Source organism: Vipera berus, assembly GCF_964194415.1.
Source record: "Vipera berus genome assembly, chromosome: 4".
Taxonomy (NCBI): Eukaryota; Metazoa; Chordata; class Lepidosauria; order Squamata; family Viperidae; genus Vipera; species Vipera berus.
The window spans coordinates 57,232,425-57,245,707 of NC_138206.1; the positions used below are offsets into that span (position 1 = coordinate 57,232,425).

The following is a 13,283-nucleotide window of genomic DNA, read 5'->3' on the forward strand; positions in this document are numbered from 1 at the left end:
CAGGAGGGGGGGGACGCCGCTTCCTTACCAGCCATTCCCGCGGGTCTGTCACACGCACGCATGCATGAGGGGGGGAAACGCCGGACTGCCGCCACCTCTACCAGCCGTTCCCGCAGGTCTCACACACACACACACACACACACACACACACACACACACGCACGAGGAGGGAAACAACGCTTGACTGCCGCCTCCCCAGCAGACCTTCCCTGCGGGATGTGCTGCCAGGAAGCCTGGCAGCCTGATGAGCGGACCCTGCGGACCGCGGCCGAGCCAGCTCCGGGATGCTGCCAGAGTCAACGAGTGGCTCATCGTGGCACAGAATATAGATATGTTGCTAAGAAGGGGCCAAGCTTATACTTATACTCGGCTTATACTCGAGTCAATAACTTTTTCCAGTTTTTGGGGGGTAAAATTAGGGGTCTCGGCTTATACTCGAGTCGGCTTATACTCAAGTATATACGGTAATTCCCAGTGGAGTGAGTACCCTTACTTTTTTCATTGTCTATGAAATTCACTTGTTATTGTCTTCCAGTGGGCCCCTGTATACATCTGAACGGTCAGGTTGCAGAAGACTGCTGTACCGTTAACAGCAACAAATACAACTCTGCACCAATAAAAGTGATGTTCTAAACAGAGATATAATCCAATACCTCCAACATCGCAATATTATGAGTGATATGAATTATTTCAATATTATGAAATAACAATAGTTACTTTATAAGGGAGATGGGTCACATACAAATTTAATAATCAATAGTAATATTTAAAAAAAAATTAGTGTGGGAGCGTGATTCTCTTCCTTTTGCAGAACTAGCTTACAAAAGAGAAAGAAAATGGTAAACACAGATTTTCCTCCATGCTAAATTCCATGCAGAATGGATTCTGCCCATTCATCAGGAGTTCAGGAGGACCTGAAAATTAATAAGGATGCTCACTCTAATCTGCCTGCCTTAACTTTTTAATTTTCTCCAGAGAAACAATAACATTTGAGCACCTTCTCCTATTTAATTTGCAATAGCTCATCTTTGCTTGGGTAAGCATTTGGTAGTGCAGTGAGCTATGGTTTGATTTTATTTTAATTTTTTTAGTGGTCTGTCATTATATAGGAGACGGTTGTAGCCTAGGACTTCAGGGTTAGGCAAGGCAAACATTGCAGGATTGATCAAAGATTATTTGGTTATTTTAGAATTTCTGCACAGTTTAGTGTTAATTGTGGAGAATGGTAACATTTACAAGCCCTTTCCACACCATCTACTTCAGCACAGATTATAATTAATAATAGATTTTCATTAACTGCTCCAAAGACTCATTTATTGGCTAATTTTGCTCTTTGAAGGAGTTTTGCCAAATGAAGAAAGAAATTGGATATAAGGAGTTTGTTTGATTAAATTTTACAAATCTATCACGAACATTTAAAATCTGTTAGAAATTATTCTGAGAGCCAAAACAGATCAGGGGGCATTAAAAATAAAATAGCAGTATGATTTTTTTTTCACACTTCATAGTATCATATAAAATTATATGCAGTCTTGAAGCCTGAAATACAAGAGGTGCAGGAGAATAATCATTCAAGAAGTTGTGTTATTTTTCATTTCTCATGGTAAATATGCCACAATCTTTTGGTGAATGTGAGGAATTCTGGTTTTTCCCCTTGAAGATGGCAGCAGGGTATCTCACCATCTCCAAAGCTGATGAGATACCTGGACCCTGAATTCATCAGAATTGCAGTCTTTGATCCAATAAATTCCTGCATCCAACATAAAGGAACTGTGATTGGAGTTGTGACTAACCAGATAATGTTTTTAGTGAACTTTAAGTGATGAGATTGAAACTTGTAAAAACACTGTCCTTTTCCCAGCTGCAGAGCATTCTAAGAGGGAAAAGATTTACCTGAAGTTGGTTATTGTGCAGTACACATAATTCTGGCTTCATATTATGTGTAAATTGGGTGTGAATAGTTTTTCTAGGTAGTTGAAACTTCTTCACAACCTTAACTCCAAAAAAGATAAGAACAACCCCCTCAAGGCAGATTTCTGAGGGAGAATATAAAGTGTCAGGAGATTTGGTGGCAGATTTACTCCCTATGTCCATCTTATTTCTTTGGCCTTGTGGCTCTGTTGATAATGCATTTCCCTAGAAACAAGTTCTTTTAAAATCAGTGATATTTAGCTCTGTGTAAACAAGATTAAGATCATGCTTTAACAATGAAGGGCGGGAGAGTGGTGATTAACTTTGGCCTCTCCATAAATCACAGAAGCAATGCTGTGTATGAAATACAGCTCTTAAAATAATGAACTACTTCTTTTAAGTACTGCAACCATCCCAAAGGTACTTTTTTCAAGAGGCAACTGGACTTTTCTTGCTTTTCTTTGAAGATGTTTCGCTTCTCATCCAAGAACCTTCTTGGTGAGGAATGGAAATGTCTTCAAAGAAAAAGTCCACTTGCCTCTTGAAAAAGCACTTTTGGGACAGCCATGACCTGGATAACTGAGAACCTCCATAGACACGTTACTGCAACCAGTTGAACCAGAATATGAGTGAGCCTTGCTCTTTAATCAGCCTATTATCTGGCACTCTAAATCGAAAGACAATTTTGTTGTTTACTTCCTTCACTGCCTGCTGATTGACTGGGGCTCTAAGATGACTTGAAAAGCCCATGTTGCCTTCCCCCCCCCCCTTTCCTTCAGGTATTACATTCTCAAAGACTGCCTGGACAAGTTTCTGCAGTTTCCTTGGCAATTTTTTTCCAGAAAGGTTTTTTTTTTCTTCCCCAGGAGTGGTGTCCGACTGTCTCCTTCCTAGAGCTGAGAGAAAGTGTCTGGCCCAAGGTCACCTAGCTGACTGTCTCCCAGTTTTTAGCCTGATGCCTTGACTACTACATCAAAGGGGCTCTACGTTGTACTGTCATGTAGCTCTCATGTCTACACAGAAGTTATCTGAGCAAAATCTGTTGTAGTGGAATATCTCTGGTTTAACAGGAAAATCAGGCTGCTGCTGGAATGTGCCCAATCAAGACAACATTCTTGATTTTGGGGTTTCCCTTTATTGTTTCTCAAATCAAACTAAATAGGTAAATAAATGTGTTTTGCAGTTTAATGTAATGTCCAAAATGCAGTGAAAAAATTCTGTGCTGTTCTATAAAACCCAACTTGTTCTTTTTTAAAAAAAACACAAGTAAATAAATTTTAACAAAGACATACCATCCTCAGTTGCATTCTTTTATTTCTTAGCTCCTGTCTACAATTGTCTAAAAATAATTTAACCTGTATTTCTGGATCTTAGTTTTCTTGAAACAACAGATGAATTCAGAAGTACAAACAAAAACTGGATTGCCTTCTAAAAATGGGATTCCCGCTCATTTTGCTCAGAACTTGACTTCTGTGATAGAAGGAAGAGGAGCAAAGGGGAAAACTTTTGGCAACAAAGAGCTTTCCCAGAAAAAGGCCTGGATTAAAAGACTGCACAGTTTGGGGGATGTGGGGGGGAGATTCAGGCCAGCCACATCCTACCTAGAAACTCTCAGGATTTATCTAGTAAGTAAGAAAGTTATAGCTTTCTTAGCTACTAGATAAAGTCTCTGTCCAATAAGGTAAAGGTAAAGGTTCCCCCGCGCATGCGTGCTAGTCGTTTCCGACTCTAGGGGCCGGTGCTCATCTCCGTTTCAAAGCCGAAGAGCCAGCATTTGTCCGAGAACGTCTCTGTGGTCATGTGGCCGGCATGACTAGATGCCAGAGGCGCACGGAACACTATTACCTTCCCACTGTAGTGGTCCCTATTTTTCTACTTGCATTTTTACATGCTTTCGAACTGCTAGGTTGGCAGAAGCTGGGACGAGTAACAGGCGCTCACTCTGTTACGCAGCACTCGGGATTCGACCCGCCAAACTGCTGACCATTTGATTGACAAGCTCAGCGTCCTAACCCACTGAGCCACCATGTCCCTTAACATTTAGTTATCTCTCTATAAATAGGCGCCCAAACCATTCCCCCCCTTTTTTTAAGTCTGAGGCTTTGCAGAGAAATGTTCGTAACTTCATACTGTATCTCTTAGTTGTATTGGGTGGGGTGAGGCTGTAATTAAAACTGTTTCCTCTTTTTGGGTGATGTGTCTCTTTTCTAAGTGGTGGAAGAAATCATAGTAGAAGTCTATTGCACTATATACTTTTTAATATACTGTTAATGCTAGGTTGGCAGAAGCTGGGACGAGTAACAGGCGCTCACTCTGTTATGCGACACTCGGGATTCGACCCGCCCAACTGCCGACCTTCTGATCGGCAAGCTCAGCGTCCTAACCCACTGAGCCACTGCGTCCCTTCTCTGTCCATTAGGTATAAGCAATAAAGGATTGAATTCAGTTGGATCTCACTATCTCATTTCTGGGTTTCAGCTTGACAATTTCACATTAAAACTTCAGCAAATAGATTGCATTCACTAATTCTGTGTTCCTTCAAAGGTCAATATGAGTATTGCGAACTGGAGAAAAAAAATCATGTTTACAAATTCAAAGTGAGCAATAACACATAGTAGCATTGGGCTAATGGCATACATTATAGCAGTTTGAGTGCTTTATCTTCTGTTTTGGTTGGAAGCGGCTGTTCCAGAATGGTTAATGATGTAATTAGAGATTGTTGTGTTAAATGAGGCAATATTTAAATTGGCTTCTAATTTTCCCACCTATTAACCAGCTTTCTTTTTTTTCTCCCACTTTTGCAAAAATCACCGTAGTAGAATAATTCACAGCAACAACTGATTATCAACTTTAGAATATTAAGAATCCTGTACTTCAGCCACCAGAAAATCAGCATGCAGGATACATAGTTCAGTCTGGCTGACATTTCCTTATATAAAAATTCCTTTCCTCCTGCTGCCTAATTAGTTTTGTAGAATTCACTATTGCTTACTGAAAGGGGGTGGGAGGAGGCTTTACTTAGATGGCTTTGAAAAAGAATGCCAACAGAAACAACATTCCATATATTGGCAAAAGTCACCCCAAATTTCATAGGATCATTAATTTCCATGAGATTTTGCCAGGCTTGCCCCCAAACCTGTGACATATCACACAAGAACATTGGGACCTTGCGTAGTAGGAATGTTTACCTGTCTTCTATAAGATTTTGTGATTAGTGAGTTCCACCTAAAAAATCAGAATCACCAGAAAAGCAGCATAGGTTCATCACTATGAACAGCCTGCTTCCAGAAATGGTGAATGCTCCAACACTGGAAGTTTTTAAGAAGAGACTGGACAGCCATTTGTCTGAAATGATATAGGGTTTCCTGCCTGAACAGGGGGTTGGACTAGATGACCTCCAAGGTCCCTTCCAACGTTGTTGTTATTATTTATTTATTTATTTATTTATTTATTTATTTATTTATATATAATGAGACTTGTATGCCGCCCTATCTCCCGAAGGACTCAGGGCGGCTAACAACAATAAAATACAAATGAATACAAATATTAAAAAAAGAATTAAATTGTGTCAAAGTCCCACTAAAACCAATAAAAACATTTAAAATCATAATTAAAAAACCCATTATCATCAGTCCAGGTCAGCCTGTTGGAAAAAATATGACTTAAGGTCACGGCGAAAGGACCGAAGGTCTGGGGCCATCTGGAGCTCCCAGGAGAGTTGATTCCACCAAGCAGGTGCCCCAACAGAGAAGGCCCTCCCCCTGGGGGTCGCCAGCCGACATTGTCTGGCCAACGGCACCCTGAGGAGGCCCTCTCTGTGTGAGCGCACAGGGCGATGGGAAAACGTTCCTGGCAGCAGACGGTCCTGCAAATATCCCGGGCCTAAGCCATGTTACTACTACTACTACTACTACTACTATCTTTTGCATTTGATTCAAACTACTTGGTGTAAAATTCTTACATCTACTTCTTCACTAAACAAGTCAGATAGAAATGCAGCTCATCATAATATTTAGTGACCATTTAGGTTGAGGCCCCAAGCTCTTTAATTAAAGGGGAGTCGAAGTCCACAAGTTATAAAAGGGCCAAGATTCCCCACCCCTGCCTTAGATAGACTCATTGGCTTTTTGTTGCTCATATTGACCATTTTGGCAAATCCTGATTTAGGTAGTATTACTGCTTTTATTGAAATCTTTGAACAAAGGAAAAGGTAATTTATTAGAATGATATCTGCCTGTTCCTTTAGAAAAATAACATGCAGAAATTTATCAACCTACATAGTTTCCTTTAATGCTATAAAAGATGATCCTGGGAGGACCATGGCGGATCTGAAGGGGGCAGTGCAGGACAGAGGGGCATGGAGAGTACTGATCTATAGAGTGGCTGAGGGTCAGACATGACTGAATGGCTGATGACAACAGTGATAGCTTCCTTTGTAGGGAAAGCTTCCAGTATAGAGGAACAATCAGACAATCCTTCTTTGGCACTTCTGATTAAATGTTTTTGTTCCCTTCCCCAACTTAGCAAATACCTTAGGACTTTGATTCTCAGAATTCCTCGATAACATGACTTCAGCTGAGAACGTAGGGGTTAATTGTCCCAGCACAACTGGATCACAAAACTGGAAGGCTGTCACCGATTTTTGATTCAGACTATACAAATCTTGCTAATATTATTAATGATATGAGCTGGCGTTCCAAAATCAGTAATTTTTACCTTTTAATCACTGACCATTCTCTTGTGTTTTATGTTTATGCTAGTTTCATTTAGATGTGGAATGTTAATCTGAAGTGGGTTTGCTGATTTCATGTTTGACTAAACTTAGATGATATTTTTATTTGTGGAAAAAGTATTTCTTCAACAGACTGAACAAGATTTAAAATATTAAAAGACCTTCCTTAATGGTAAAGTTTACTGGTGGTTTTTTTATACTAATGTTTAACTGAAACACTGTTTTAATTAGGTATTGTGCAGTGATGGGCTTTGTCAAATAACAATTTCACCCAACCATTATATGGAACTAATAATTTTCAAATGCTTTATTATGTCTTGTAGTACTTGCATTGAAGTGCTACTACTCTATAGTAATCTCTATAGCCCGATGATAAATTATAGTTTTGAAATATTACAAACATTTCCTTAACTGTCCTGAGTATTTATTTCTACTCCTAAAATATTATTTATTTCTTATAAGTTTAAAGTTCTAGGTTTCAGTTAGTTATAAATGTGGTTTTATACATATGCCCAGGCATAATTCCATGTAAAATTATTTTCTGATTATTAATAGTTCAAGGTAGGGGAAAAGAAATAATCCCCCATCATTGTTTTTAGTCAAACAATATACCTGCAAGTAAAGGCAACATGCTGTATGGCTAGTCTATAGTATGCAGTTTCCTGCTGAAACATAGCAATCATGTAGCAATAACCATAAACATATGGCTTGCTGAACTAAATGGTTTACAGGATGTTTACTCGAACTAAAATGAAGGACAAGATTGCTAAAGATTCTTTTTTTAAAAAATAAAAAATCTTTTTTTCAGACCAGAATACCAAATCTGTATTCTCAATTCTATTACTTTCTTCACATTCTATCCTTATTATTCTACTCTTTCTGCTGCTGCTAATCTATACTTTTCCCACAAATGTCTTGCTTTAGTGCTATCCATGCAATATGAAAGAACGATAAATTTCTACCCCATAATACTTTTGATCCAGCCTCTCTTTCTTGGTCTTTCCCCTGTTCATCTCTCAGCAATATAGCACTTTGGCTTTTAGAAGTTGCAACACAATTTTGCTATCCAGCCAAAATCTATATACTACTAAAACTCTCATTGTGTTTGTCTCTTTGTACCCTCAAATTATTGTACTCCAATGGTTTTTGAATCAAGTACCTACAGTAAAATCAACTAACTTTAAAAAATGCCTAAAAATCTAGGTCCTCTTACTCCTGTTGAATTTAGATTTCCACAAAACAGTTCAGACCAGGGGTTTGTTTGTTTGTTTGTTTTTTGGCAAAGATGGCTGTTGCAACATCCCCATAGTCATGTAATCATGACTTCTGATGTTCCCTGCCAGCTTTACCCTAGGAAAGTCAATGGGCATGCCAGCAGGAGGTGGCTCTAACTCCTACTGCTTTTTTCCCCACCCATGATCATTCTACTTATACATTTAGGTAACTAAATGTTGATTATTGTAGTGTACTTACTACTACAGTTATTTTTCTGATTATGATATATATTCTTCTTAGAAGATCATGGAACTGTCCGACATAGAGGTTAGAAAAAACCAAAACGGTCAGCCTAAAATTTAATGTTCATTCTGATCCAATCAGATTGTGCTTCCTTTCTGTCAAACAATGACCTAACAGGTGGTCTAGTTAGTATAACTTTAAAATTTCAAGATCTAAATATATTTCCATTAGCCAAGAACCACCCAAACCCTAAATCCTCCAGAAGGTTGAAAAGTTGAAAAAGTAATGATTTTTAAATTGCATTTCACACTTAGGTCACAAGCTTTTTAAAAAATCAATTTCTCTGAATATAATACAAAAATAACTTTCTTTTCTTTTCAACAGCTAAATATTCTGGTTGACACGGGAAGCAGCAATTTTGCAGTTTCGGGTGTACCAAATACAGATCTGACCACATACTTCGACACAAAAAAGTAAGAGTTTTGATCCCTATTTCCCATCCTTTTGGGCACCAGGTGTGTGTTCCATGGAGAAAGGTTTTTGCTGCAGACTGCAGGGAGCATGGTTTTGCAAGCTGCCTGCATCCTGTGGATGGGCCTTTGCTTGTTTATGCATGTCGCAGATCGGTGCCGGTCCACCAGACTGGGGGTTGGGGACCCCTGTATTAGAAAACTGTATTGAAGTTTGTATGAAATGTTAGGGGGGGAAATAGCAAAGGTAGATGGAACTTTTTCTTTACAAAGCATTGAATATGATGTTTATTTAAGTGTTCTGGCATACTTTTGATTGTATATCCATATTAGAATTATTTAATTGATACACATGATATGATTCCCTCCAGCACAGTAATTTCCTCTCTTTAGCAAATGAGTTTTCTAAAGATGAAAAGAACAATCCTTAGTCCATCCTAGTACTGTTTGAGAAATGTCAGGCTCCTAAAGCCAAGAAAGACACACTGTGATTTTCTCAGCAGTTTCCCATATTGTTCCTCACCTATAAATAGAAAACTTGCCAAACTGAAGTAGATTACTTGCACCATAAAACAAACTATTAGGGAGGACCCCTTGTTACCCTTTTTCTCCCATACCAACTATCCAAATTGTGGTGTCTCTTGCTCCTCTGCAATGCACTTCCTTCCTCCTTGGAATCAGGGCAATTGTTGTGATTCAGGGTCAGCCTGTGGGTTTGGCATTTGGGTCGGACGACTCAGAGGAAGAGGGGGGTGATGGAGAGGTTGCTGAGGGGGTTGGAGAGCTTGCTGATGAGAGCCCTCAGCCAGGCCCCTCCCACCTGGTCATGACGCAGACCCAGCTGTGTGAGCCTGACAGCGTGGATGAAGATGACCCACAGCTGGCCCTGTTCAAGGACGCCCGACGCAGGAGGCAGTCAATCAGGAGTAAACAGAGAAAGGCAATGGGGCACCTCGGAAGGAGGCAGAGAGAAGCCACGCCCTGAACTGTATAAAAGGGGAATGCGTGGGAGGGCTGGTTTGCTGAAGTCAACCGCTTGAATAGCTCCTGTTTCATGGTTCGTGTCTTGTTCTGTTTGCTTTTGTATCCATAAATTTGGCAGGCTTAGTTCCAGCCTCTTGCCTTCTTGTAAAAGGGGTTGTCCCTGCTTTTTCTGCAGGGCCGGTAGCAGGCTGGTACAGAACAGCAATATTCCTTCACAAGAAGCTATGCCACAGTTATATTCTGTAAATATGCAATGGCATTCTTCCTTTTTTCTATGGCACCTCTGACTGACTTTAGTGCCACACATGGATACATGCTTATATCAAATGTGTATGTGCTGTGTATGCGATGAAGCAATATTATCATATTGTATCACGCTGTAAGCTGCACAGAGTCACTGTATCAGTGAGATGGGTGACATAAAAATAAATAAATTTAATAAATTATTGAAATAGTGAATGAAGACTTCAAGGTTAAGATTGCTATTAAAATGCATTACTAATGTAGTTAAAGGTCATGTTGTCTTAAGATGAAATAGTTGCATGAATCTATTTCATATTCAGATACTGCAAAGCATCTAGTAAAAGGACAAGCTTAATTGTGATGGAGTGTAAATGAACCTAACATTGTACAAAAAATGGTATTTGTGCATAATATTTTCACAGCAAAAAGGAAGATTGGAAGATTTAAAAAGAAAGGGGGTGTAGCCCTTTGTAATAGGAAGTTCTTAGCCCCAGTTCCACATGGTGGAACAAATTCATTGCATATAAATTAAAAGACTGAAATGTATGCAAGGATATGTTGTTCCCAAAACTGGGTCTTAGCTTGGTGTCGAAGCCAATTGTTCACCAAACTCAAGATGTGGAAAACAAAAAGACTTTTATTTGGTACCAAGATGAAACTGACCTCGGCTTTGAAAGCTACCAAGGCATTGTTTACAGTTTTATAGCAGTTTTTATAATCAAAGGTGATTTTCATACACCCCTCTGCCTATCCAACCCATCTCCTTTCCCTCCCCCTGATAATACATACATAACATATCTCATGATATTGATTGGTTACCTGGATTGCAGCCCCCTAAAGCTTTTTTGCTTGCTATGCAAAATAGCTAAATGTCATGCCATCTTTGTCCACCTTAGGTCACGGGAATATAGCAAAGCTTCTAGTTTCCTGTGCCAGCTATGTGATTTTGGGTTTTCTTATAAGTGAGCCCAACATCCTGGTTAAGTAGTTGAACCTGTGAATCTGTCTCACTTCATTGTCCCTGCACCCCCCCATCCCCCACAGCCCCCCCAAGATGTCAGCTGTTACCAAGCTTGTCTGCAAAACCCTCAGTGAGCAGAAATGAAAAAAGCTGTTAAAGAAAAAGTTGTTTAAGAGTAAATGTTTCTTCTCAGAATTCATCTTCCTCACTCCCATGTCCATCACAACCACACCTGAGTCCTATCTCCACATATGGCCCTTCTTCTGATCCCCAGGGCCTCGACTGCATGTATTTTCTGGCGTATAAGACGACTTTTTAACCCATGAAAATCATCTCAAAAGTCAGGGGTCGTATTATACGCTGGGTGCTGAAACTTTAGGGACAGGGCTGGCTGGAAAACCTGGAGTGGCTCTCCCATTTGGTCTGCGCAGGGAAAGCAGAACCAATTGGAGAAGAAACTGCAGTCTGTGATTTTTTACAGGCTGGGGTCTGGGCGTCTTTCCTTCTAAAGTTGAAGAGCAGCTGCAGTCTATCCCAGCTTGAAAGGCAGGTGGGGAATGCAGTAGTCAGAGCAGCTGCTTAGCTCTAAGGACACATTTGACTCAGGAACTGGGCGGGCTGGCTGGAAAACCTGGAGTGGATCTCCCATTTGGTCTGCGCAGGGAAAGCTTTAGAGTGAATTAGGAAAAGTTTAATCCACTTGCACTGTTTTATGTTTACATGTTTGATGACAAACAGCCTTATGTTTATAAGTGACAGTTTTCCTACTAAGTACCTGCATGTCATAAGCATTTGAATTAAAATTACCATATGAAAATCAAATCTGATGTTTTTTAATTTTTATTTGGTGTGCGTTGGAAGAGGGGTAGTCTTATATGGTGAGCATAGCCCAAACCCTATAATTTAACAGGAAATGTAGGGGGTCGTCTTATACGCCCAGTCGTCTTATACGCCGGAAAATATGGCACATTCTTTCATCTGACCCTTCATATACAGTATATGGAGAGGAAGAATTTGCCTGAGTGATGTGGTATCTGGAAAATGGTGGTTGTATTACATCCAGCTTGGTTGGTGGGGCTTTGCTGAGTTTACATAATAGATATAATTACTGTTCTTAAGAATGGTGAACTGTGCATATGATGCTTTTATCACAGAATATGGAATTACCTGGTCTATAACTTTTTCTTTCCTTAGGTCCACCACATATAAATCACTCAATCTTGAGGTGACTGTTAAATATACCCAGGGAAGTTGGATCGGAAGTCTTGGAACAGATGTTGTTAGAATGCCTAAAGGAATAAATGGCACTTCTATCATCAACATTGCCACCATTTTTCAATCGGAAAATTTCTTTTTAAAAGGCGTTCAGTGGCAAGGGATCCTTGGTTTGGCATACAGTACCTTGGCTAAGGTAAACTATATTTCTTATTCATCAGGTTTTTTATATGAAAATTAAGGCCGGTATTGTATACAAATGAAAATTTCAAAGCTTCTTCTATGATTTTACAAATTTGTATCCTAATCTACATTGCTAGTATTCCTCCATGATTTCACATCCAAGAACTACCCACCCAAGTTATCCCTACTTAGCATTTTGAAGTCAACAACGTGCTTATTCAATAATGATAAATATTTTTATCATTAAAATCATTTTATCATTTACATTCATTCTTAGGAGGGAAATGTGAACCTGCAGTTCCAAGGCCACAGGTATTCCCATCCCGCAAAATTTATCCCCAAATTACTAAATGCATGGGGAAATAATCATATTATCTATATTTAAATCTAATGAAAATGAAATTATAGGAAACCAAATGAGTCCACATGTGTAAGTTCTCACCACCCACCTTTAAAGAATATTATAATGCTAGAAAAGGTGGGGGGGAAACAGCCAAATGATTAGGACACCTTTGCTTCCCCCCTGCAAAAGAAAAATGAAAAAAAGAGTACCACGTTTAAGGTCTTTATTGTTGGATGAGCATGATAGAAGTATGTAAAATCGTGCCTGGCCCAGATAACGTGGACAGGAAGTGGTTTTTATCCACCCTCTGTCTCACTTAATTTTGATGGTTGAGGTCATGCATTGAAACTAAATGCATGAATAATTATATGAAAAAGGAAATTCTTTTTATACAGTTAAACTGAAATTTGTTCCAGCTTATTAAAAACCAGGCATTCAATTTAGATGGTTTAAAAAGAGACTGGATATGGTCATGGATGATTACTACTACTTCTATTTGATACTAAAATTGATGATTGTTTATTACGTCCTAATTCATTGAGAGTGTCACATAGGGAGACATCTCCCATCTAAGCTTATGAGCTTCCCAAATGCATCTGATAAGATCATTGTGAATATAAAAAGCTGGCCTAAATCAGGTTATTGCCTACAGTCAGTCACCAACTGTTAGATATAATTTGGGTCCAAGTGATGCATTGAATGTTATGGAGGCCTCTACTTAATCCAACCACATAGAGGACTATGTGTATTCAAAATTGGTATAAAGGCATAACAATTCAGGAA

General features: G+C 39.3%; 1 protein-coding gene across 1 annotated transcript in view; it reads left to right on the forward strand.

The window, feature by feature from the left end:
* The window catches only part of BACE2 (beta-secretase 2), a 50,138-nt gene that overhangs the window by 20,925 nt on the left and 15,930 nt on the right, over positions 1–13,283 (forward strand). The window contains exons 2-3 of the mRNA XM_081327326.1: positions 8,486–8,574; positions 11,954–12,170. Of these exons, the coding sequence (XP_081183452.1) occupies positions 8,486–8,574; positions 11,954–12,170 (306 nt within the window). The remainder of the gene's footprint in view (positions 1–8,485; positions 8,575–11,953; positions 12,171–13,283) is intronic.